Below are 27629 nucleotides of genomic sequence, written 5' to 3'. Positions count from 1 at the left end.
AGTTGAAATCTGTAAATAGTAGGAAAAAACTGTTACATATGTGCCAAGGATTCCTACAATCATTCCTCAGACGTGTCGTTCTACATATTTCTGACGGATGAATCTCTGTGCTTTGTAAAAATGTAATTTTCAAACCAGAATAACAATGTAATTCCTTATTAAATATAGCAACTCCTGAGAAACATGATTGTGTGTGTGAGTGTGTGTGTGAGTGCTCAGAAGTCACCCAAGTATTGTTTAATTACAGACAAATAAAAAGGATGTGCCCTCAGGTTCTGTACAACCAGTGTAGTGCCCGTAGGAAGTATGTGCACACCGCAAACCAAATACACTTTGGAAACAGGTTCGCCATGTTAGCCGCAAAATAGTAGCATGCTAATGCTAACTAAATATGTGCTTGCATATTTGTGAATGGACACCGAATTCGTCGTTTCAGTATAACACCATGTTCTGCGGTGAACCGTGTGAAAATGTCTCACCCACTGTGAGGACAGCCGCATTCACTCTCACCTCCCCGCTCCAGACAGCGCAGCTGCTGCTGATGAGCCGCCGCCTGCCTGGTGTAGCGTGATAAATCAGTGAAAATTAAAATTCCTCCAAAAAACATGAGAATGAAGGATGCACACCATTGGGCCATGTTCAACCCCTACCCAAAATCTTAGGGCGGTCTAACTAATGGTCAGTGCGATATGCCTATCACAGACAGACAAAACTTGCTTGATAGATAAGATAAGATAGAAAATTAACAAATGATGACAAGCTTGAAATTTATTCATCGCAGGCACAAGAAAACAATGTCTACTAACCAGAAAGCTGTTTATCATTGCAGGGTTTTGATCAGAAAAACCTCGCAAATGTCATAGTGTGTTTTTCTCTGTCAGCAGAAAAAATATACAAATATAGATCCCAAAAATGAGAGAAACGCATTTACACAAGAAATAAGCTTCAAAATCTAACAGCAAGGAGAGAAGGTGTCACGAGAAGACAACCTGGTACAGTTGGACGACTTTGTCCGGTGGTCTTGAGCCAGTGTTTTTTTTTTACCTGTGTGTAAACTTGTTCATAACTGCCAGATAAAACATCTTAACCACATTATAAAACCCTCTATAATGTGTTGGCTGCAATCCCGATCACATATCATGAAAAGACGATCATCAAAATCGAAATAAACTTGCTGATTATCACTTGGATAAATGTGAACATACACCGAGGTTAAGGTCACAGGAGGAAACATTATTTCCCGAAATTCCTTTCCGACAATAATCCCAGAGATTCCCAAGATTCCTGATGGAGCGGTGCCAAAGTATATCACAGATGTCATATCGTAAACGTTCACAGGCACACAGCCAACCTTGTCAGATACATGTATATAAACCGCAGCTGTGATTAACAAGATGATCATTAAAATGGCAAAGAAAAACCATTAAGGCATTCATGAAATGTCTGTACATCAAAGCAAGGGGCATACTTTCATTTTAGCTTTCCGATTCAAACAGCACCTATCTATTTTAGTTACAGTCTGATGTCCTAAAAATCAAGCAATGAGGTACATTAATAAGAAGCACAAAATCTGTGAAACTAAGAATGAGTTATTTCCCCAAAGGAGAAAGGAGGGGGAGATAAGAATGACTCTTTAGGGAAGTTGGGGGCATCTCTAATGGCACAAGACATGTAGCAGCAGTTTACAACACCAGTAAGAAGGTAGAATGGCACATTCAACTCTCTTTAGAAGAAAACAAACAGCAGGAGAGACAGTATATGTAGCACAGAAAGATCACACTGCAGCAAAACCCCACCAGAAGTTGACCTCTGGCCTTTTCACATGCACTCCCCTACCTGCCTACCTACGCTGGTTATGTGACGTTTCCTCTCAGTTATCAGTGTCCTGCAGTAAAAGACGGTGACATTCACGGATTTCAACAAAAATTAAACGGGCACATTCTCCAAAGGTGATCGGCAAATGTTAACAGTGCCACATCGTGGACACACACAGTCAAGGTGAGCAGAAACAATCCCAATGTTCGTCAAGGTAGAGCGAGAAATATAAAGAACTGTAGTATAGGTCTCCACTGGAGGCTGAAAAAATAGAAGTCTTTGATTTAACGTCCTGTCAAAAAGATTCCACACCATAGATGTGAAATAAATCAGCAGTCCAGACATTATGCTGCGTGCCAGCGTGCAGTCAGCAGTTCTGCAGAGGTACCACAGCGACAAAAAAAAGGAATCTTCTATCAATAAATATTCTGACACGAAGCTTCTCTTCCCAAAATTCCCTGAATATCCACACAGACTCATCACAAATTAAAACAAATCAGAACACACACATACTGTACGTTCATTCAAGTGACGAAAGGCTGGAAAGGAGAGGTTCATTTTGATTTCAGGATTTTTTAAAGGACTTTTTAAAAGCAGGTAAATAAAACATTCTGATGCTGAAGTTTGTTAAAAGCATCACTTGAGAAGATAAGTCATGACACATAATGAACAAATACTGATTCACTGTCACTGTCCATGTTATTGGAATAATTTGAATTTTTTAAATTTCTTCTCGTCTCATAATAATCCCATATCATTAACCCTTAGTGCTCACAGGTGCACCCTTGGTAAATTGCCATGGGAATAATACACAAGTCCTTATCTTTATTCAGACTTTAGAAAATGTGTATTCTATGTTATCCTGTGTTGTTGAGTCAAAGTTAGGATTAGTTTTATAATCACATATTTTTTTTCACAAAACAGAATGTTTTTTTTTCTACTTTTGATCATCAAATCGAGCCAAGCGAACTTTGAAATGTGACATATTTCCAAATTTCACAAAATCGATCCAATTTTTAATTTATTTTAGTACTTTCTGTTAAGGCGTGTTTATGTAGTTGGTGAAAATAAAAATAAAAATGGCATCAGATTGCCTGTAGGTTGTTCTGAAAAAAGGATATAAGACACTATATTTTAAAATAGCCATGGAAAAAAGCAGCCTACATACTGGGGTTAAGAAGAACAGCCGTAGTCTGCAAATATTTCCTTTTGGATAGTTTTGGAGGTTATTCAATATTTTTCTTATCGTCAACAAATCCCAATGAAAAAATTGTTTTGCCTGTACTCAGACCTCGTCTTTTTTTGCTGGTAGTGGTGGAATAACCTCCACAACAGTGTCTCTTGAATTCCTCACATATGCACATAAACTGAATCAGCGGGGTCCTTGTTGGTGGCGGTTGGTGCACGTGCAGTCAAACGATCAGGCAAAAGACAAGGTCCTGATACAGGTATAAAAAACAAAACACACAAGAACATGGACAAAACAAAGTGAGACATGCAGACACTAAATACGAAAAGGGAGGGAAGATGAAAGACAGGTGTAAAGAACTAAAGCTGGACTGGTAATCATGGAAAATGAAGTAAAATACAGGGAAGATGTCTAAGTAATAAATAAAATAGGAAGTAAACTAGGTCACAAACAAAAGGAAAGAACAGAAAAATAATAAAATAAAAATATAATTCGATTGACAACTAAAAGCTGGTTTTGGAAGTTTTGGTTAGTTATAGGCATTTTAACCTTCTTTAAAGTCACAGCCGTCCGTGACTGACTAAGATGGGACTAAGATGGAAAAGAGAAATGATGAGCTAGGCTTTTATGGTTCACACAGTATATAACGGCGTATAATGGCTCTGGGTTTACGACGAAAGGCTGCTGTGGCACACGTGCTGCTATTCTTATTGTTTTCGTACAGGGGGACAGAATTAAGTGTGTTTTCTCTGTAACAGGCTCGCAGTAAGACGATGTGTGGGTAGGTGAAGCAGGGAAGTGCACAATGAGATTTGCCATAATCACTGCCAATGTTGGCATGAGCTCATTTGTGTTTTGGGCTTTTGTTTGTTTCACTGAATCTAAATGATAACTGTTCAAAGGGTAGAATAAACTAGGGCTGCAGAAAACAATTCTTTTCATAAATTAGTTGTTGATTTAAAAAAAAGTTGATTGGTGTTTCCCAAGCCTTTGTCACATGGAGCAAAGAAACCAGAAAATATTTACATTACAACAGATGAAAAAAAATCAGGGAGCTTGTTTTACGTAACAAACACTCAAACTGATAAACTGGTTATCAAAATAGTTTACATTTAATTTATTTGTCAAGTAATAATTCGATTAATGGTTTTAGCCCAAGGATTAACACGTGTTAACTGTACGATATTGGGTCCGATTCTTCAACTGTCAGGCTAAGGTATGGGTCTCACCTTTCAAGGACACTTTAGCAGAACTGATAATATCACCATCAGGTCTCAACAGAGTGATACAGTGAAGATTTTCTTTCCAAAACCGCATCAGGATGACGTCGCCTCCCTCTCTGAGCCTCCACCCTCATCATTTAGGCTCCTGCTGAATGTGGAGAGCCTACTCTTTCCCTCCCTCCTCCTCCTCCTACTCTCATCCCTGTTTCTTCTGTCCCTGCTTGGCATTTGAACAGTAAAACGGCTGCTGGCGTCCTCTGCTTTCACAGGAGACAACAAGTGCCCAGTGGGTGAAGTCACCTCTGGACTCTGTGAATGAGACTGGCTTAATGGTGTCAAGGAGCTGCTGGAAAACACAGGAGGTGAGATCGGGGACAAGGGCCCAAGAGGGGAGTAACGTCTTAAGGAAACTCCTTGAAAGTTAACTGCGAGCTCCAGAACTAGTTTCTTAGATAGCCGTGGGTGGCAGAGTGGCATAGATGCTTCCTGTGGAGTGGGAGGATGTTCACTGCGGGCTGATGAGTCACTGTGACCAGCAGTGGGAGGTTCTGACTGTGGAATCCTGGCTCCTTCGTCCTCCTCGTCCTCTGGACTGTCCACTGATTGTGAGGAGAGAGGTGAGGCGGGGCTCTCTGGTGTGCATGGCTGCAGGTCCATGGTGGCTAAGCAGCTGGAGCCCGACATACGCCCCACTACATCATCCTCGTCCCCCAGCTGATCCCTGGCCCTGACCGGAGGCCCCTGCTCCCCCACAGTGCGGTAGCTGTGGAGTCCCAGTATGATCTGCGTGGGTCCAGGGGAATCCAGTAAGGGGACGTGGCCCCTGGCTCTCCCTCTGCTACGAATCAGGCGACTCCATAGATGCCCGATGTGTCGTTGAAATGAGGAGGACGAGCGGCGCGTTGAATGGCGTCTGATCTGTCTGCGCATCGCCACCCGAAGGTTCTGTAACATAGAGGCCTGCAGGAGGGAGACAGAGGGCGGACAGAGGAAGACACAAAGGATTCTGTTGAGAACTTACAACTTGATTTTTACATCAAGGCATGCCATTTTACAAAAGTCTCTATGCATGCCACTGAAACAAAACCTATGAGCTAAGGTATGCTGAATGTGACAAGCCCTGTTCCCAAGCTGAATTTTGAGGTTGTCGTTGACACTTTTCTTGTGGACAGGCACTATTATAGCTTTTACAAAACCCCTTGATTAATAGTTGAAAGGTTCGGAGTAATATAATTTGTAAAATTCAAAATTTACCTTATTATGCTTCCACTATTACTAAAAATATATATTTCTGCTCTTTTTGGGGATCAAGGAAAATAAATGAGACATTTTATCAGTAATGTGTGTAAAACTAGGAAATGTCCAATCAAAAAATATATTGTTCCAAATAATTTGTGTGTTCTGCTCAGGAAAGCAGTTTAAGCTGGACGCTCTATAGACTAACTGCTGCAAACATCGCTTTATCACAGCTGAGGGCTGAGAAAGCGTTCATCAAAACACCATTCCCATCGTAAATATGTGTGAATACAGTACCTGAGTAGGATTATATACTGGAAAATCCTCCACTGGAGGGATGAGACCCTGGGCGATCAGCTGACCGTAGGAGGGAGGAGCCTCTCTCTGAACAAACTCCGCCTCCATGCGAGTCATCTGAGTCTCAAAAGCCCTAGAGAGGAGACAATTGAGTAAAACAATCAGTGTGAAAGATGCAATAATAGAATGGGATTTATTTTTGACCTTGACCTTTGAGACAAGACATTTCAAGTGTGTTGCCATGGTGACAGGTTAGACACTAAAGGCCTGTAGATACTCCACAAGAACAAGAACAAAGTTAGTTCTGCTCAGGACATTTCATACTTCACAAGAAACTCAAGGGCAGAAATCCTGTGAAGTCCTCATGGCCAATCACACAACAGTTGCCAGACACCACACAAGAAAAACGTTCCGCTCAGATGATGTGTCAAGAACACGCTGAAAGAACTCAGTTTGTGACGTTTGTGAGGGAACACATTTGTGGAGTATACGGCCTCAAGTGTGACCCACCTGTACTCTCTGCTCCTGAGTGAGTGAAGTTTGAGAGCACAGCCGAGGGCAATGACGAGCAGCAGGCTGCAGACCAGACTGCCAATCAGCGCGGCAGTGATGACTTTCCTGGGAACCGCGGCCAGGCAGTCTCTCTCGTCGCTCCCGTCTAAGCAGTCCTCCTGGCCGTCGCACCGCCACGTCTCAAAGATGCACAGGTTAGTCCCGCAGTGGAAGTTTCCGGGCTGGCAGTCGTAGCAGTTCTTCTCATCCGATCCATCGGGGCACCTCTTCTGGTTGTTGCAGCGCTCCGAGGCTGGGTAGCACATGCCTGTGCCTCCCTCACAGGGAAACTCCCCGTCGGAACATGTCGGACAGGCTTCCTCGTCGCGGCCAGAGGGGCAATGCCAATAGCCGTCGCAGCGCTGGCGTTCAGAGTAACAGCCCTGGTCACTGCCACAGGGATGTTCACCGGGAAAGCAGTATCCTTTGACCTTAGAGGGAGGAGGAGATATACAGTATGTCACCATGGAGACACCAAGTGAATCAATTTCTCTACCAACCTGACAAGTGTTGATTTATTTAAGATAAATAGAAAAAAGAGGAGAATAAAACATAGGGTGAGCTTAAAGATCCACCTTAAAATCATGTTAAGGATGATGGACATGAATGAAAGATTCAAAAGGTCATGTAACATGAAGGGTTTATTAAGTATATATATCCCATAACTGTTTCTGCAGACCTTAGAATAAGCCTTTCTCATGTTATTTAAGCAAGGCTTTTGCTGCCATCTTGTGCCACCATGTTTCCACAGCAACAAACTACACACGCCACCAAACCAAAGTGTTTGGAGCTGAAGCTTCCTCTGCAAACAAAGAACAATGGCTTGTAATGGCTTACCGATGACCTTAAGTTTTACAAACTAAATAAACAAATCATTTGAAACATACAGTGAGGAACCTCTTCATTTCGGACAACTTCACTTTTTGACAATCATATCCTCTCTATTTATATATTGTATTGTATTTATATGCAACATAGTGTGCAATACTTGTATAGGTGCAACATTTCATAATTTTAAATTGTGCAGATTTACCATTAACGACAGCTAGCCTATTATCATAATTACTATCACCTTAATGCATATAACTTACTGCTTTAGCTGAAATAGCTGTATAGTATAGTTTTTTTGGGTGTGAGCGGAGAAGTACTGTTTCCATGTATTACAATGTGCAGTCTTACCATGAGCTCTCCTAATCCTTACACACTGGACCTTAAAACCTTACCTACCTGATATGTAGCATTGAAGCCATGTCCAGGGCTGTGAGGCTGGGCCATGTACAGAACGCTCATCTGTCCGCGGCTCGACTCCAGCAGCACCATGCGTCTGTTGTTATGATGCGACAGCACCTGTAAAAGATGCTCCGCCTGCTGCAGCAAGCCGTCGTACACGTGCAGCGAGTCTCTGGGCCCGAGCTGCAGGTCCAGCTGCAGCATGATGGGCTTGGGGTCCTGGGTGTCCAGCAGCCAGGAACATCTCAGCTCTGTCGCGGTGCTGCGGTTAGGCCGGAAAAAATCTGGGGAAGCAAAGGAACCGTAGAAGTTCCTCAGGTGTTTGCCACAGGTGGTGTCGGGGCAGCCTAGCTCGTCAGTTCCGTCAGTGCAGTCCCGCGCTCCGTTGCAGCGCAAGGCAGCGGGAAGACAGCGGGTGGACTGAGCCTCCGTGCAGGGCAGAGAGCCAAAGGGACAGAGGCCGGGGTGAGCCTCAGTGGGAGGCGGGGAGCAGCTGCGTTCATCGGTGCCATCGCCACATTCATCCTGACTGTTGCACTTCCAGGAGCGAGGGAGACACTTCCCATTCCCGCATAAGAACTCATCCGGTTGACAGCTGCTCTGACCGAGATGACCTACAGAGGAGGAAATGAACAGGTAGAATATGTTTGCTTAAACTAATGATTTTTAGTGGTAGGAGGATTTGGTGCCAAAAGAATAAATCAAAACAAAATACAGAAGCCAACGACCTGTATTTGGTTTGCACTAAACACTTATTTGCCTTACCTACTTTTACAGTGTTTATCGTGCCCTGAGGTTTTATGAAAACTTTTTTTTTTAATTTTCTGGTGCAAGATTTGCTTGTTTTCTTTCTTTTTCCTGAGTGTTCCTCCTTTCATGCTGTCAAAACAGAGTTGAGCCAGGACACTGTGCAATACAACTAAGATGGTTAAGATTTATCAATGCATGTAGAAAGAAATGTGAGAATTTGTCATTATAATTCAAGCTCTGGTCATGTTTTCTTCAAATGACAAATTATTGCTAATGTTTCAGATTATTTACATTTTGTTAATTAAAAAAAACTAAACGTTTAGATTCACTGTAGTTCTTTCTGACTGCCTGTACATATACATATTTAAAGGTCGTTTGACCTTTTTCTGCATGTTTATCATTCAAAAAGCACCTAAAAACAACCTGTTATAATCTGAGCTTTAAATAAATGGGGTTCAGATTGCATGAGCTTGTCCATTTTACCTCTGATGTAGGAGAGACGGAAGCCCTGGGCTTGTCCAGAGCTGTTGGCCTGCGAGTGGAAGTAGAGCCACATGCGCCCCCTGGTGGAAATAATGGGTGGTGGTAGCATGGAGCCGCACAGCCTGAACTCCCCATTCCTCACAGGAGTCAGCAGCAGCCAGTCTCCCAGACAACGTCCCGACTCGGCCAGGTCAAAGTTACGGAAACTAAAGCGGAGCATTTTTCCCATTTCAGGTGAATCATTCACAAACATAATGACCATGTAAGAGTGACGATGCTTTACCTGATGGTGATGACCTCCCCCTGTCCTCCCTGGATGTGCCAGCTGCAGTTGACTCCAGCGGGGTAGTTTAAAGGCCAGGAGGGGCTGTAGATGACGCCCCTGCGCTCCGTGTGGACCTCCACCTGCTCACTGCAGCCTGCTGGAAAACAAAGAGACAAACCAATTAGCTGTGCATGTTTAGGCATCACAAACAAAACATAAAACAGAATTATTATTTTTTTACAGTGATCTGCCAAGTTTCATTTTTCTAGTCACATTTTCTGGTGCTCTCAAATCCAAACTAAGAATGACACTGGAGATATTCAATATTTGTGCCGCTGTCAATTTGGTGCATAAATTGTCAGAAATTACAACATTAACAAATGTGTTGTTGTGCTCGCAAACACTTATTATAATAGATGTGTTTACTGTCAGAGAGGAGCAAAAAAAAAAATATCACATTGAATGAAATGAAATAAGAAAACGTACTTCTTATAAAGTGCATTGTGGATGTTTAGCAAACATTACTCAACACCAGGGAGCAAAGATGAGGACTAATCTGCGGATTAACACACATTAGCTAGTGAGTATTTCTGCCAGCATGATGTGCTTAATTTAATGAAGGAATAGGACGCCTATGTACATTATTATTATTATTAGACTCCAACACTACTCTCACTTTGAGAAACATCCTCTTTTATCCTTAATGAGCAAAGAGTTGTGCATGATCCATACTGCAGCTGCCTGAACACACACTCTCATAGACATAAGGGATTCTCCAGCCCCTTACCCTAACCTAATTCTAACCCCTAACCAGATCTTAACCCTCAGGTCTTAATCCTCAAAAAAGCCCTGTTAAAGTTGTGTGAACCAGGCAAAATGTCCTCACAAAGATAGGTTTGTTTGACAATTGGTCCACACACAAACACGCTGACTCAGTTTTACCCTCTCTACGATCAGGGTATAAAAAAAAACGTTGCCTTTGCTGCACGTTTGTAGAGCTTTTATCACGTCACATGGGGAGCCAGATGAGATGCAGCAGCAGCAGCAGTCAAACTAGCAGCCAAAGAAACACCTATCGCCTGCTGCCATAGCACCACTTGCTCCAGGGAACAACACTGGCCACAGCCCTGGGAATAAACACAGGCCTGTGGGGAGTGTCTGCAACACATCCTACTGCTTTATAAAGTGTGAAAACAATGGAAAGGAAATGCGTGTGGGAGACAGATGTACGACTTTACTGTCGTGCCGAACCATTAAAACAGAACGTGCTCCATGATGATGATGACCTCATACCAGGACACAGCAGCAGCAGCAGCAGCAGCTCCATTCTGCTGAGTGTGTGTTTGTCTCAAGTCTTCCTTCATGAACCAGTGTAGTCAACAGAATGAAAAGCAGGATGATGGACGAGGAGAGCGTTTTGGTGATGGATATTCAATCCACGACCCGCACTAACCGACCAAGTAGTGAAGTGCAACTGCACCGTGTTGGATTTCGGTGCAGCGACTCTGAACAAACGATTACAGGAGGGTTAATTTGAGGGTTTCCCGCCACAGGAGGTTCATTTACAACTGCTATGATTATCAATAAATTACAATGACCATCCATCTTCTACCACTTTATCCTCCACATGAGAGACCGAGGGCTGGGCCAATCTCAGCTGACACAGGACGATACAGAGACAAACAACCATCCACTCTCACTCTCACAGTCAATTTAAAGTGTCCAATTTGCCTCATCCCCATATTGCAAAAAATGCATTTTTACAATATTTAATAGGCGTATTGTTTTAGGGAAAGTGCTCAGGGAGTATATACTTTCACTGACATCATATTTCCTATTTCCTTTAATACCTCACCCTGTTACAATCATACTAAACATAACATAATAATACCTCTGTCTGGTATGCAGTGAATTAAAGGCTTAAATTAACATTAAAAACTCAAGCCAAGTACAAAAACCATGCATGACATTGTATTTAAGTAAAAAGTACTGTATAATTGACCAGGTTATCTGGTTACCTATTATATTTATTTATTTTTGCTGTTACAAGGTGATGTCCTGCATTTTTTTTTTATTCCAAGTGCGTTTTTCTTTTTTTTTGTGACACATTTAATCCCCTGAAGCTCTGAAAGTGTGCCTGTAATGAAATACAGAGATTATGGCTTTGGTATGATAAATGTCAGGTTTTCTGCTTCCTCAGCTGGAAAACTCAATGTAGCGCTCTAGGAGTGTGTGTGTCCCGGTATTACTAACGTTGTGGGGACCTAATTCTGTTTAAACAGTCACATTATGGGGACCTGCTTATGTAAATTACTACACTTTAAGGTTAGGATTAGGCCAGTAGAAGATTACAGTTAGGGTTAGAAATAGGTTTAGGTTTAGGGTTAGGTACTGTGGTGGTTAGGGTAAGTGTGTTCCCTAAAACTGTGTTTTTGTATTTGTTGCTTTGTGAGGACCAAAAATCATACAAAGCATACGGAGTGAGGACATTTTGGATGGTCCTCACTTCTTTAAAAGTCGTTTTGGGGGTTGAGACCTGCCTTTAGGGTTAGGGTTAGAATTAGGTTTAGGTTATGCATTTTATTTAGTTGTGATGGTTAAAGGGCTAAGGCAGGGGTGTCAAACTCATTTTCCCTGGGGGACACATCAGCATAATGGTTACCCTCAAAGGGCCTGATGTAACTGTGAAACATAATAAATGTAACTAAATATAACCAAATACAATGTAAAATAAAAGTAACTACTATGTAAAATATTGCTAAATAATGTTCAGTATTTATTACTTATTCAATTTCACTCATCGCATGATGCATATACAACGATACACTGTGATCTAGTTGCCGTCACTTTGCGGGGTCACACAATCGCCATGCATTGTGGGAAATGTAGTTTATGGTCAACGCACGCCACTGACCTATTTTAACACAGATTTTTAAGGCCAATTAATCACTCGCGGGCCACATAAAATGACGTGGCGGGCCACATCTGGCCCCCGGGCCTTGAGTTTGAAACATGTGGGCTAAGGAATGCATCTATGAGTGTCCTCACTATGAATGAAGCACAACATTGTGTGTGAGAGAGACAGAGAAAGACTTTGATGTTGCAAAAGCACAATAGGTGCACGGTCAAACAAGTATGAACATGTGTTCACTGTGTGTGTTACATGGAGTATGTGAACACAGCTTGTGTTTTTTTAACCCCCCTTTGTTTCCTCCTACAGTGAATATGAATGACTTACTCTAAGACAATGGAAACAAAGACTTTTTATATATAAATATATACATAAACCCCTCCAACATGACTATCAGCCACACTGATGAAACAAGTAAATGTTTTAAGCTGCAGAGAGAAAAAAAGAAAGTTTATAAATGTCATCACAGGTTAGATTAATCAAGAGAATAATTCATTTTAAAACAGGACACAGGGCACTGCAGGAACACAACATTTGAACCAGTTACCTATTTCATTGTTGTGGTGGTGTGAAACTAACTGTTGTCACAATGCAATATCTCTCTCTTTCTCTCTCTCTCTCTCCCTCACACACACACACACCTTTAAAATCTGCAACACTTTGATAATAAGGACATAGGGAGGAGGAGGAGGGGTGAGATTGACTGGCTGCAGAGAAGCAGTGATGTAATGCTGATAGCAGCATCACATTTGTGAGAGAGCGTCCATGTTTCCACACAGAGCCTGATCATTTACCCACCACAGATCGATACCCCGGCAGATTCCTGCACAGTGAAACCCTCATCCCCACAATCACAATGAAAACACGAGTGTCTCACTGTAGCACTTTATAGAAGACAACAAAAGAAAGGGGGTGAGGGGGGGGACCTCATCTGTAACAGGAGAGACTCAGGTATTGAAACACACACACATTCGAAACAATAACATGTAGTGACTCTGCAGCTTCCTCACCTGTGTAAACACACACACACACACACACACAGGTATACACACATAGAGCGTCCACACAAGAGTGGATGTGGGTTCATTGTTTTTGCTCGGATTTCCACCCCCCACCACTCACCTGCACAGAGCACCGAGCAGCGGAACCACAGCAGTCCCAGCAGCGCCGTCAGTCCCATGGTCCGCCGCTGGGGACGTGTGCTCGAATCTCGGCCACAGTCTCCACCGTTTGCTCGACATGTGTCTCCTCCTCAGTGTGCGTCGTCCTCATCATCCCACAAACCCTTGAGCACACGCCGGCCGACCGACCATCATCGTCGTCGTCGTGGGAAATCCATTGTGGCCTCCGCAGCCTCCACCAAAACACCGGACTTAAGCTAGCTAAAATGGCTACCCGCAGGATTTCCTGTCTGTGTCGTCAAAATAAAAGCCGGTGTCAAACTCAAGTGACCTGGGGGCCAATGAGCGTCCAGTCTGGTCAAGATGGGACCGGTCTGTCGAAAGAAAGTGTGAAAAAACAGCTGTTATTATTACCCTATATTCAATCATGGTATAGCAAAGTGTAAAAGTAAAAGTGCTTGTTTAAATTATTTTAAACCATCCCCTTTACAAACACCATAACCAAAGTAGCACTATTATTCATCATCGACTGTCTTTATGTCATTCTTTGAGAATAAGAAGAAAAAGAAGAAGACTCACTCTGTATTGGTTGGATCCTAATACACTGATGATAAAATGTAGTGAGCTTTGACTGTAGTCAAACTCTTGCTTCAGGAAACAATGCTGTGTGGTGTACACCGTGAAGAGTCTTATTTTGAAAACTGAATTTCCGGTCTTACTCTGAATCATTCTCCAAACATCGTTCTTTGTTTATATGTCACACCTGGACTGAATGGCACGGGGACGAACAGCAGGATAGTGGCCTGTAAACACTGTTGTGGAGTACAGATAACAATAATTGAACTTGTTTACGTTTTAAAAGGACGTGTTCTTCGAAGACGGTTTTCCACCATACACTGTATGCCGGTTTCTTGCATCATTTCACTGGTTTAATGGCGCTCTCATGTGGTCAGATAGTTGTAGTGCAAACCTTTCTGACAAACTAAATATCGTATACACTATAGAGAATCGCTTTTTATATTGAAAATCTGTTCTGTTATTTGAAGTGTACACCAGTTTTTGTATAGACCGGATTTCTATAAAGAGGAAATGATGGAACAATACAAGTTTCATGTAAAAGGCACCGCTGGGATTCGAACCCAGGATCTCCTGTTTACTAGACAGGCGCTTTAACCATCTAAGCCACGGCGCCGGTGACACCGCATGGTGAATATAATTATTATATACATGGCATAACACACATATTTATCTGTATACGTATAAATTGTATAAATTGCTGTTAAAAATTCCGTGATCCCGCCCGCACAGGATAGACAGGTAGGCGAATATAAAGTAACCCAGATGGCACTGCGCGACCCAACGTGGGCCCACACGGTGACGCACGTAGCGAGCAGTTTCTGTGTTAACTTCGCCTGTTGCTTGCGTGGGTTTTCTTCGGTTTCCTCAGACATTTTGACATATGTATATTGAACTGATACATTCCCCTCACTTACACCTTCCAGTGTGTGGTTTTGAATGATCCGATGACAAATCCAACTCATAAATTATGTAGAGTATCTGGCTCTACAAGAAGCGCCTATATTTGCATAATTTGAACAGCTTGAGAATGAGCTGTGGTGTCATTCATATTTATAAAGGTGACTGACTGATGAAAATGCAGATTAGTATATTTAACACAAACAGTGTGGTATTTTGGTAGCTGGTATTTATTGCAAAAGTCACTGGGATCAGTAAATAATTTATGTGTATTTATGCATTAGATCCACTAGGGGGCTTTTCTGATTTTCATTTTGAGGCTTAAAAATGAGGATGGAGAAAAACAGAAATACACAAAGAAATATTTGAACAATTTATTCAACAACTTCATAGACATTTTCTTCAGAAGTGTGCCGCTTTAATTGACAGATGTTGAAGTGCAAGAACCAAAGCTTTTTACATGCACATGGTTTCAGCACAGATACAGGCTACATGTTTTTGTCATTTCACGCGATTTTTATTTTCTTTATTTTAAAAATCACACAGCTTTCAACACAGCAGCTTAAGAAGCTTACCAACAACCGGTTCAAAGATATACACAATAACCAAACTTCAGTTTGAATTAAAATTTTAAGAAAGGAAAAACAAGTAAAAACCTACAAAGAAAATAAAGCTTTGAAGATCAGAAACAAATCCTATGAAGTCCATGAATAAACGATCTCGTGGATCTGCATGTCACATTGCTCGGCTGCTTTGTCTGTGTATACACATTAGTTATCTTTTAAATTAATTATTGTAAATACTATGAAAACAAAATGCAAGTCACACACACTCAGAAAACAAGAACATTCTTTGACCCATCTGGAGTTTGCATTAGCACAGGGGAATGGATTTAACAGAGGTGAAATAGGAATAGAAGAGTGGTGAGGTGAAGGAGAGTAGCATTTAGCACCAGATCACAGGAGACACCTGGCAGTGGTCACCGGGGCAACCATTTGTTTTGATTAATCACCTGATGAATTTGTGAAGCTGCTGTTAAACCTCTCAATATATATATTTGGGGTGGCAATGTTTTGACTGCCTCAGTGAGATTTCCTCACATAAAGATCAAAATAATTAAAACATGGTCAACAATAATAATCTTGGTGCCATGTTTGAATGTGATTATCTGATCAGTGCGTAACGACCTACCAAGCCTTTCCAGTCCGAAATACCTTCTTGTTTACTCTGCAACTCATACATTTTCTCCAAGTATAATATGGGTCATGTTTGTGCATGTCTGTGGATGTGTGTGTGTGTGTGTATATATATGTGGGCGCGGGCGCATCTGTATGAGACAGAAAGAGAGAGAGAGTATGAGATTACTGGTGGGCACACTGTACCCCCGGCCCATGGTGTCCGCCCTCTTCGTCAGAGCTGTCATTGTAGGCCTCTCTGCGGTTTCCTGACGTTGAACTCTGGCTGACGTCATAATCCTGTAGGTCAACCTCCTCCATGTCCGCAGTGATGATGGGTTGCTCTGACCGTGAGGGCAACATGTCCTCCAGCTCCTGCACATGAAGGCCATTCATCACAATGCAGCTTAAACAGATGACCTCATTACTTTTCCTCAACATGAGGTAACATCAGATGGCTTTTAGGCCAAGAGTGCAGGGCTACAGATGGGATTCAGTGGTTATTGTGGAAAAAACCTCAATCCCTGATTGGCATTATTGGTATAAATGTAGCATCTTAAATCCTGAGAAACATGTGAGGTTACCCTCTTCCGTTTCCTGACTCTATAACACTATTATGTTTTTAACACATTTATAAGGAATCAGGTTGTTTAACACAATTGCAAATAAAGATTGATTTTTATTATAATTTAATCTGCATGGTGACATCCATCTAAATCTGTCTTTAGACTCCAAAACTCACATGTTCGAACACTAATAAAGACTGAAGGCCTATCCACACACTAACAACAAAACGCAAGTCTTTCTCTTTGTTATTTTGAAAACGTTTCCCATAAACCCAGGATTGATTCAGGAAACATCTCCATTCACACCAAACTCCAGAAATGCTGTTAAGAATGTCTATCTTCACAGTGAAAATCCCAAAACCAACTTTATTAACAGTTTATGAAGTAACATGTCTTACGGCAAGTTTCTCGGGGCTGATCCAGTTGTTGTCTGGGAACTGGACATCAAACTTGATGAACAGATCTCCTTTCTCAAACGGGTTGCGGTACTGTGGCATACCCTCTCCTCGCACCACCCTCACTGAGCCTGGAAAAGATGCAACATGTTAAACAAGGTTTCCTTGCCAGTTAAACCTTACAGTATCAAGTATAACCACATAAAAGTATATACACACACTGTGTGATGGACCAAAAATCATATCCTGATATATTTTGTTGACTGTGGACTGATGAGCACAAACACTCAAATGACACTAAGTATAAAGTACACACAGCCCTAGGTCCAAACTGTAAGGAGAGTCTTTCTACAGCTCACTGGGGGTGTTCATGAACTTGACTTTTCCTCATTTATCAAGTCCAGTAGTCAGTCCTCGACTTTGGCTCCAGATCAAAGTGCATTTTGTGCTCAGTAATCGGCAGGGACTCTGAGTAGATCACTTTAAGATGGTCATGTTTCAAAAAGCCCTGTTTCAAGGTGATGAGGATGAAGGTGACAAGACAGCATATACTGGAAGAGTATATTATACTTCTCCGACTGCTTCAGCACGGAGACACCTTGAGCCTTCATACTTCTGCGTCTCTGTGACGGATACGCGCTGCAATTTCCCGCCCGATCAGTAAAGGTCGCTGTGCAAGGTCGTTGTGCTTCTGGCTAAAGTGAGCAATGGCGTCCGAGGGAGAAAGACTGTTGAAACAGTGGCCGTTTCTCACTTTTCTGTGTCACAGAACGCAGTTTTAAGATAATTTGAGGTGAGCAATTAGCCATTTAGAGTCTAAACATGCACTGTGTGTTAAGATATGACGCATTTATAGTTTGGCAGCAACGTTGTCGGCGGTGAACAGCTCCGCCTCTGTGGACGCTCGGTACGCACTATGAGCTGGCAAAGCAGCTTCGCTCGGCCTGTCCTGATGACCAATCGCAGCTTTTGCCGTCTCTGTTGCTCCTTGTTGGAGTGACAGACACTTAAAAAATATTTTGTGCAGTCAGAGACGACGCAGAGGCTCTTCGACAGGCTCTCCGTCGACGCTTTAGAAGGCTATTTTTGTTTTGCATCTGTCAAATTCTGGGATCATTGGCCTTTGAATCAGAATGATGCGACAATGATGCCTGAAAGTTGGTTGTATACATTAGCAGCTGATTAGCTGTCAAACCTCGTACAACGTGTGTATGTAATGCTAAAGCATGTCCTGGGGGAAAAACAACTAATTTAATAGACCTTCACAACACATATTTCTGACATTAAATGGTAGGAATGGTATGTTTTCAACCAATAACATTAATTAGGATTCCACTCCATGGTTCAGGTTCAAACTATTATTTCATTGACTGTTTCACTCATTGATAATTTAATCTGTGTCAATAGAATTTGCCAAGTGAATTATAATTTCCCATAAAACTAAAATATAGGCCTTCTCCCCAAACTACTCATTCTATTTGTATTCAGCTCACTCAGGACATACCATGCCAAATCTGAACAGGGGGTCCTACATGAACAAGAGTCTTACCTGGTTCAATTACTTTGCCAGCAGGGTACTTCACAACAATCTGTCTGCTGTCTAAGTGCTTCAGCATGAACTGGAAGCCGCACAGTGCCTCCACCAGACCAATCTTATGAGTAATGTGTAGGTCATTTCCATCTCGTCGGAATGTCTGAAAATTAAAGAGAAAAAGGATGGTTCAAAGGGATGACACTTCTTGTTTATGTAAATAATAATTTTGTCAGTGATTTTACTGGAGAAAAAAAACAGCATATCTAGCATTAAGTCTCAGGATATGGGGCCAACAAGACTGTAAAAGCTGTGATTATTTCATTAGGAGAATCTTTGATCACCACCACAAAAAGTTGATATGTAAAACTTAATTTCTATGTATTAATCATGGGAGTAGTGCATCCACAGCAGTGATTCTTTGGTCAATTTGAAGTCAAGTGTATTGATGTTGCCAGCTCCAGTAACCTACTTTGACTCCACCCTTAAGTGACACCTTCAACCTCCAAGGATAAGACAAACCTCCTGGGACAAAATGCCAGGAGCATTGCAACAGCTCAGTCCACTGTTCCAGTTCAACCAAAATTACCATGCAGTGTGAGAGGCATTGCTTGTACCAATTCCACCTCTGTGGAAGCACAACCATTATCTGTAGGGGCAGATGCAGTGCCTTGACATGATAAAGAGCCGACTGCTACTTCGAGACGATAGATGCACTTTAAACGATTAAAAACTGTTACATAACCACTAATTTCACTTCATCCCTGCAGCAGCACTTTACCCAGAAATGTCCCACAAGCATGAGACTTGTAATTCTATTTTTTCTGACAGGTACCATGTTGACCATATTCTTCAAGACAACGGGACATTTAGCACTGATCTTTTTTAACACTTCATATGCTAAAAACAGTAGTTGTTTATCCTTAGATTGGACTGTAAACAGATTTTTTTTCAGAGTAAACAAAGTGCCTGTTCCAAATATTTCTATGTACACTGTAATAATTAAACACTACACAAGACTGACATGACAGAAGGCAGCTCAAATAACCACCTCTGGTGCTTTAAATTTAAAGACTGCAAATTCTAACAACCACTTCATCATCCAACACAGATGTATAGGATTAGATAAGCCGTAGTCATTATAGGTTGGACGATATTAACTAACCCTAACCCACGACACCCATTGAGGTACACCTAAATATATACAGCACTAACAGCACTGTCTGTCAAGACAATCTGCTCCTCAGCACTTAAGACAACAGTACCACCAGCTGAATGTGACTGCTAACAAGTTACTCATCACTATGCCAGAAAACATAAAACACACATTTGTGTTATGACAAAAGTACCAGTATAAATTTTATTCAGCATACCCAAGTCAATTATACCAGGTGTTTATGAACTCAAACTAAAATATATCTGTAGTATGTCTTTCCATGAAATTAATCCCAAGTAGCCTGACAAACAGTAGAGCACAAGGCTTTTCTTGGCTCCATTTGTGTTGCTCTAATGCTGCGGATAAAGAAACTATTGCTTCATCCAGGGAGGGACAGAATACAGCCAAAAGATTAGCCAGCTTCTGCAGCTTACCTAAGCAAGCCTGCATGATTGATGGATAAAACAAGATACATATAGACTTCACAGATCCAAAAAAAAGGGAAATTTTTTATTTCAATTAGTTTTTTCTAATTTAAATTCAATTAGTGTCCCATTAGGACTAGTTGGCCTATGTGATCACATGACCTCTCAATAGCATCCTGCCTAGTCCGTGTTCCGTCATCAGTTGTTACAAACTGATGTTGATGGTGTTGCATAAGAAAACTTCACAAATGTGTAAACATTCAACAATTTAGTTTCTGAAGAAAGTAGTGAAAAGTTGTGAACAGGTGATGGAAATTGGGTTGGAAATACAGGCCACTAATATGAGGAATATACTTAGTGACAAATCAATGATATAACAAAATGTGTGCCCTGAATAGTAATTCAAAAAAAATAAATTACTGACAAAATAACACATATTGCTCAAGGGCGCACAGATACTGTAGCTGTGTAAGATGAATACAGTGAGATTTTTGTGAAAGTTACTGAACCAACCTCATGCTCTTTCTCCTGCAAGACCAGAACTATATCCCCAGGCTCGACACCAGGTGCCTGGTCAGCTTCCCCTCCAAAGGTAATTTTCTGGTTGTGCTTCATTCCTTTGTCCACATGTACCTCTAGAATCTTCACTTCCTTGATGACCTTCTTTCCCTCACATTTTTTACAGCGGTCCTTCTCACTGATAACTTCCCCTGGGGGAATTAGAGAAAAAGTAAGGTAACGCTGAAAACTTGGGTTATGAAATGGGTTATCACAATTGGTGCCACTTACCTTCACCATTACAATCAGTACAGACGGACTGCATCTGCTGGACCATCCCAGGCGCCAGCTGTCTGATCATGATGCGCATTCCACGCCCCCTACACGTTGCACATTTTTGTACCGCACCAGTCTTCCCACCTTGCCTGGATCATACACAAAAACATTCAAATACACACAAACTCAGTAAAACTAAAAGGATAAAATGAGAAATGCAATAGACTATAACAGGCTGCAACTTACCCATTACAGGTACCACACAGAACATTCTTGCTAAGTTGTAGTTTAGTTGTTTTTCCATTATAAAGATCCTCCAGTGAGACCCTGGGGAAAACATGAGATGTTAACATACTGAAATGAATCAAGACAAAATTAGTAAAATGTGGCATGTTATGAACATGTCGAGTGCTTTGATTATTTGTGAAAAATAAAGTCACCAAAAAGTAAAAAATATGATTCAATTAATCTCCCTGTTTGTGTCTAGTATCGTCTTACTTGAGTGGATGGACCATGTCCTCTCCTCTCCTGCGACCTCCGTTTCTGGCTCGACTCCCACCAGAAAAGCCAAAGAGCCCACCACCAAAGATGTGGGAGAAGATATCATCCATCCCTGGGCCACCCCCACCACCTTCACGCAAGCCTTTTTCTCCATAGCGATCATAGAGTTCCCTCTTCTCAGGGTTGGACAACACCTCATAGGCGAAGCTGATTTCTTTAAACTATATTTTGAGAGGACAAAATAAAAATCAACAAAGAAACCAAACAACATGCAATTAATAAGAACACAACTGCAAATCAAGGTAGTTGCAAAACTAAGCCCAAACATGCTCGTAAGAGGACTGAAATGGTCAGCAAGAAATTGTTTCAGTCTTTGACATCAGCAGTAAATACGTAAGCATTATTTTCCAATCAAAGCCTCATTTAGGCTGGCATTTTGTGTGTGATTATGTCACACACATAATTACAGAATGTAAAATGTATGTAGAGAAATACATGCTTCTCATTTTTCTCTATGGAGCTCACCCCTACAGTTTAGTACAGAGTACATATTTGTTTACAACCCCAACATTAACACCCATCTTTCGAGTGTCTACCAACTTTATCCTCACATCACAGTGACTCCGAGCGGTTGAATTAGGGTGAACATCCTGTGTTTTCAGTTTTGGTAGTCATGTTAAAAGAAAACCCTTAACCCCAGTCACCAACAAATTCTAAATGTTTTCCTTAGGGCCATAACCTACAACACATAAAGAAAATGTCATCTTACCTTGTCGCCAGCGTTTGGGTTCTTGTCAGGGTGGTATTCTTTTGCCAGTTTCCGGTATGCCTGAGAGAATACAAAATATGATACCTTATTAATTAAAACCCCTATAACTGTGGTTTTTCCTGGTCTGTACATAAAGGGACATCTTCCACCATGCAAAAAATTAAAGACATCGAACTACAACGATAGTATGTGATGATGCTTTACAATCACATACAATAAGGGTATTACAGTGCAGTAATGAAAGTGGTACTGCGCATGGAAACATAAAAGGCTATTCAAAATGTCTGACGTTGTTATTGATTCACGTTCTGGCTTAACGTGCTTACGCTAATTAGCGTCTTTAGCAAACACGAGTTGACGACGACTAGATAACGCATACTAGATAACACGGTGTTGCCTTAAACGTTGATATACTTTCCGCGCATTGCGAGAGTACTTATTAATCATCATATCCGTATAACCTCATAGTCAGGACTGAAACGGTCCAATCAGGTGGTTAAAATGACACGCCGTGTTTCAACCAGCTAGCTAATGCTAGCAAGGGATAACCGCGACGTTTCTGATGACAGTTAGTTTTAATATTTCTCGTTGTATCATCAGATGGGTTGACAAATTGGACGTTGCGACTTCAATGTTATGATTAAATACATAAGGATGAAATGAAAAGATGCCATTTATACATTGAATGTTAAGATGAACGGACACGCTAACGCTAATAGACATGCATGTTCCAAGATTACTCTCGTTTTCGATACTATACGATCGTTGCTTTAAATGTCACACGTCCTATATTGACGTGTCATTAGTCGACTAGCTTGTCATAATTTCAACATAATCCAACAGTTCCCACAACCATCGACCGGCTTAGCTAGCACTTTGGCAAACACGTTAGCTGAAGCTATAGCTAACGTGGGGTCAAACTTTTAAACTCGTACGGACTCTCACTTCGGTTGACGCCACCCATGATAAAACACCACCACACAATATAATTAAGAGGGATCCAGGCCAAATTTTGTGAAATCACCACACTGTTTAACTAAACCTTTAACTATGACTTGTTTGAGACGCATCGTCATACGACCATCTCGGCTGGTTAGCTTACGGTTTTAGCCGGTTAGTGGCTAGTTTAAGCTAGCTGCCCACAGCAACGCACTTCCTGATCGTAGCAATGTTAACGATTACAAACGACACACGGGCTCTACACGCGCCTTTCAAGTCTACTTGCCTTTTTCAACTCATTTTCAGTTGCGGATGTGGAGACTCCGAGGATGTCATACAGTTTGGTATCGTCAACATTTGCCATGGCGCTGCCGTGGATGATGTTGCTTCAGCGGTGAGGTGGGGTGGACAAAGAGGAGCCGGTGCAAAATGTTTTGTTCGCCTCGTGTCTTCGTTTCCGGGAACTTCGGCACTCGTTTCTGTTGCTGCCCCCAGGCTGCAGGAATGTAGCATGCCAGCCAATATCGTTATTAAAAGGAACAAACACCAAATTGCAACATATACTGCGTGATTAACTTCAGAGGACATCATATAAGTAAAGTGAACTCAATCACCGAGTCTTTAACGGATTAAAAACATCACATTAACATGCATTACTACACCTGATGACGCTTGTCTCCCTGCTTTGCAAATAAAACTTAATGGTGAGTGACTTTGATGGCTCTTTTTGTCTTTTATTGGTTTGTTTGTGCATGTGGCTGTGGGTGACCCAGAAGCTTTTAGGTTTAGGTGTCTGTGATGTGTGTGTTTGATTGTGTTCATGATCCCTTTCAATGTCCAATGTAGAAATACAGAAACATATAAATATATATATATATATATATATACATATATTTCTGTCTAATATTACATGTTACGTAGACATATGAAAGGCTCCAGCTTCAGGTCCTTGGTGTGTATTTTAACTGTCTGGAGTCAATTTAATACTTGGGATAGGAAAATGACTGGATTGGACATCAGACAGACAAAAAGTTTAAATCCAATACAATCCACAAATCCTATATATCACATGCTTTACTATGCACAGACTGTAAAAATGTAAATACAAATCGGCAAAAGCCTTTTAGCTGAGTCATGTTTTGGGCTGTTTATTTCTTCTTATTGGGAGAACAATAGTTGTTACACAGTTGGAGAACTGTGACTTTGAAATTACTCATAAATGGCCTAAAATGACAGATACTCAAGTTTGTGATATCGGTATTGGTATCAGGAAAAAGTGGTATAGTCCCACCCCTATCTTGTCTATCTGCTTCAAACAGCTTGCACTGCACATATCTGGAGAAGCTACAAAGTGGAATGGGACCCCACCTGCTGGATTTCAGATGACTTTAATAAGCCATAACATTGTGCAGTATGTCAGGCTACCTGGTTGCTTTACAGACTTGTGTTGGCAGCAACAGTTTTGAATCCCAAGAAACTGTGTTGTTGCCATATATATATTTTTTTTACACCTCTGACCTCTGCTTTGGCTCAAGAGCATGTCCTACACGGGGTCAGCTGGAGAGCAGAGACCCAGACAACAATGTAGTAAGGGAGAGGGAGAAGTCTGTTTTTTTGTTTTTAATTTAAAAATAGTGCCGTTTTTGTGGACTAATTTATGATCTGTGCTCACCTGAAGGTGGCACAATGTGTTTTATGGGTGCCAGTGCATACAAGGAGCTGCTGAAGTGACTGTGACTTGTTTATGTGTTGCTCTCTGTTGTTTTTAAATGAATATGTGGACACTTACATGCACATACAGCTATTGCAAGGTCTCTACCTTACTATGCATGTTGTGTTTTGGTGCTACATGAAATTGATTTGATTTGAACAACAGACAGAACTGCCCAGACAAAATGGTGGCTCTCGATAGGAAGAAACAGATCAGAGGAGCAGCCTGTTCACTCTAATGAGGTTTAGATATTTCACTGCGTGAACCGAGCTGTTCTACCAGTCTGCAGACACTGCGCTGTAGTGAGGAGGTGGCGTTGTTAATTGTGGTGCTAACAAACCTTGTATAAGCTGGAGAGGAAGGCTGTGGTGTGGATGGAAGTGGACAGTGTTGGGGGCAGTGACAGAGAAGAGGATGAGAGGGAACGATGTCACAGACAACGCCCAATATCCTCTCTGTGGTGAGCCGAGGCAGCTCAGGGGCACGTTCAGCCACACACTCATCCAATCACATGCTTCACATTACTCACAGGCTCTTCCATGCCGTCATCACCTATCAGACTCCCCAGTACCACAATAATTCAGGTTCTCCTATCTCCAGTGATTGAGGCAACACATTTACACATAAATCTATTTTTTACTGTATCTATTGTTCCATATTCATTTTGTTGTATCAAATTGAAATTGGTCCAGTGTGTAAAATTTGGGTGACATAATTTTCATTTGGGAGAAATTGAAAATAACCATACTTAATTTCCCTTTTGTGCACAATCACCTGACTGTTTAACTTAAACTGTTAAACTGAAATAAAAGCTTATTTGATGTAAACCTGTTTATTTGGTTAACACTTGCATCAATCAAACAAAAAAGGCAATTCTACAAAGATATTTACAACGACAGTGATCTTAAACAGGAGTAGTGACAGTGTATCATTCAGATCCTGATCACTGTTGCCTCACAGCAAGATTGCCTGTTACATGATACCACTCAGAAACGTCACCAGGAGACATGTCATGCCTCGCATGGGAACTAAACCTTGGGGAATAACCCCAGTTTAATTTAGCAGTAAATAAAACGTGACGTCTGTCTGTCGGTTGTTTCCTGTGAATGTTGATGATATCTCTCCTCGTGATACTGCGAAAACATTTGGGTGATTATACTGTACATGTACACATTGTACACTGTAAGGATGATGTTTTAAATCCAAGTAAACTGCAATGTAACCTTTGTATGGTCAGCTATTCAGTTTTAGCGCTGATGTAACAACTAACAGTAGTTTCATTTTTAGAAAGATCATCTGCCCAAGCACAGTATTTTATTTTCAAACACCTAGACTACCTCACCATGGTGCTTCTCAACACATGTCATCTGGGATTGGCTCCAGCTCCCTCCATGATCCTTAAAGGAGAAGCAGGGGGAGATAATGGGTGGAAGGAAGAATGGGTGATGGATAGATATAGCTAGAACAACAAGCATCCATGTCAAAGAGGATAATGCATGTGGCCATTAGGATCTGACATTTTGAAAAGGATACCATATTAGACTGGACAAATGCATTGTGACAGTAAGGAGAGTGAAATGTGCTTGTAGAGAGCAAGAGACAGAAAGAAAATGCATAAAAGCTTTTGAATGTGACACTCAATAAAAAATATGCTCTGTTTTATGCCTTTTGTTCAATGTTTAAAGCCAATCTCGTATATTGCTTCTACTGGAATAAATTAGCCCAAAATCCTGAATATTCAACCATGAACTACACCAAAGGGTTTACACACACACTTCAGAAAATAAATTATGCCTAAATCCCAATCACTAACTCATCTTCTAGCGCTTTATCCTCTCATCTGACAGAGCGAAAAGGTTGGGTACACCCTGGACAGATCATCAGTCCATCACACCGAGACAAACGGAGACATCCACTCTCACACTCACACCTAGTCAATTAAGAGTGTCCTATCTGCCTAATCTTTAAATCTGCATGTTTTCGGACTATGGGAGGAAACTGAACCCAGAGAAAACCCATGCACATGTAAATCCCAATCCCAGCAAAGTGAAAAACATTGTATGATTCCTCAAAGTCCACCTGCCATAATGCATGTCTTACCTTTGTGTGAAATCTCCATCTCCAGCTCTGTCTTGGTCACATGAAGAGAAACGTTTCACACAAGGAGGTGAGTAAGTTCTCATTTAATTCAACAGAATGAACTTATACAACCAGTGGTTGAAATAATAAATGATTCCCATATAGGCTACATGTTTGTCTCTGCAGGAAAACGGGTTGTGCTTATTTTAAATTCCCAGCTCATGGGGAAGTTGAGAAATTACATTTTCTCCAAGTGAATGCAGGGATTGGGAGTTGGATGGTTGCTATTTTCATTTCAGTGCAGGCCTCACAAGAAAACACTTCATACTTCATCAACAATTACTTATTGCCTGAATGCTGCAGAGCACGAACAGTCTTTTCTTCTCTTCTAACCAAAATATGTCTTATCGTGTGCTCCTCCTGAGGAGAGACTGAACGGAGCATACCTTCTTTGTAAGTGTGAGGTAAGCATGAAAACTACACAATTATTATTGTAATATCACATCATCATCATCATCATCATCATCATCCTCGATGTGCTTCCAATAACAAGTGACAACAACTCTTCATTATTGCCACCACATCTTGGATGAGTCATTTTCAAAGAATCATCAGAACAACATCTGGAAAAAGGTTAAAGAGTTAACAGCCAAACATCATCATGAGGCTGGATATATACTGGTATCAACGGTACAGTACACTGACAAATAAAAGACTCAGATAAATTATTAGAAGACACACTATATATCATACATATCTGTGCATGGCAGGTGAATAAATGTAGAAACGTCTACAGTCTCTTTAACTTTCTCGCTCTGTAGCCGAGTGGTGTCATGATTTTTTTTTTAGGCAACCAACCAGAAAGAAGTCTGGATCTGCATGCGAGAACAGTCTCCTGTAAGTCTATGATGGAGGGAGAGATTCATTAAGTAGAAGACTGGAGAGGAGACCAGATATCTCCATGCTTCCTTGACCTGAAACCCTTCACTTTTTGAAAAACAGAACCATTCCTTTCCTCCATTCCTCTCTTCTTGTGCATCTTTTCCTTGTCTCTTATATT

The 27629-nt window shown here is 41.3% G+C and overlaps 2 protein-coding genes across 2 annotated transcripts; both read right to left on the bottom strand.

Moving 5' to 3' along the window:
* Nucleotides 1-4320: 4320 nt before the first annotated feature.
* lrp3 (low density lipoprotein receptor-related protein 3) lies at nucleotides 4321-13134 on the bottom strand (the record flags this gene model as incomplete). Its single annotated transcript, XM_083900567.1, has 7 exons — nucleotides 13074-13134; nucleotides 9059-9197; nucleotides 8776-8981; nucleotides 7540-8156; nucleotides 6271-6743; nucleotides 5761-5893; nucleotides 4321-5187 (listed from the first exon to the last, which is right to left on the bottom strand). Exons 1-7 carry the CDS (start codon nucleotides 13129-13131, stop codon nucleotides 4321-4323), a joined length of 2493 nt encoding a protein of 830 aa, XP_083756693.1. The 5' UTR covers nucleotides 13132-13134.
* A 1783-nt stretch (nucleotides 13135-14917) lies between these two features.
* On the bottom strand, nucleotides 14918-23193 carry dnaja2a (DnaJ heat shock protein family (Hsp40) member A2a). Its single transcript, XM_083900928.1, has 9 exons — nucleotides 23066-23193; nucleotides 21841-21900; nucleotides 21069-21292; nucleotides 20817-20897; nucleotides 20586-20719; nucleotides 20310-20506; nucleotides 18234-18378; nucleotides 16688-16815; nucleotides 14918-16098 (listed from the first exon to the last, which is right to left on the bottom strand). Exons 1-9 carry the CDS (start codon nucleotides 23141-23143, stop codon nucleotides 15910-15912), a joined length of 1236 nt encoding a protein of 411 aa, XP_083757054.1. The 5' UTR covers nucleotides 23144-23193; the 3' UTR covers nucleotides 14918-15909.
* Between the last annotated feature and the right edge of the window lie 4436 nt (nucleotides 23194-27629).

This window comes from Microchirus variegatus, assembly GCF_963457635.1.
Source record: "Microchirus variegatus genome assembly, chromosome: 14".
Lineage (NCBI taxonomy): Eukaryota > Metazoa > Chordata > Actinopteri > Pleuronectiformes > Soleidae > Microchirus > Microchirus variegatus.
The sequence above is the reverse complement of the archived record's forward strand: the minus strand, read 5'-3'. Positions and strand labels throughout refer to the sequence as shown.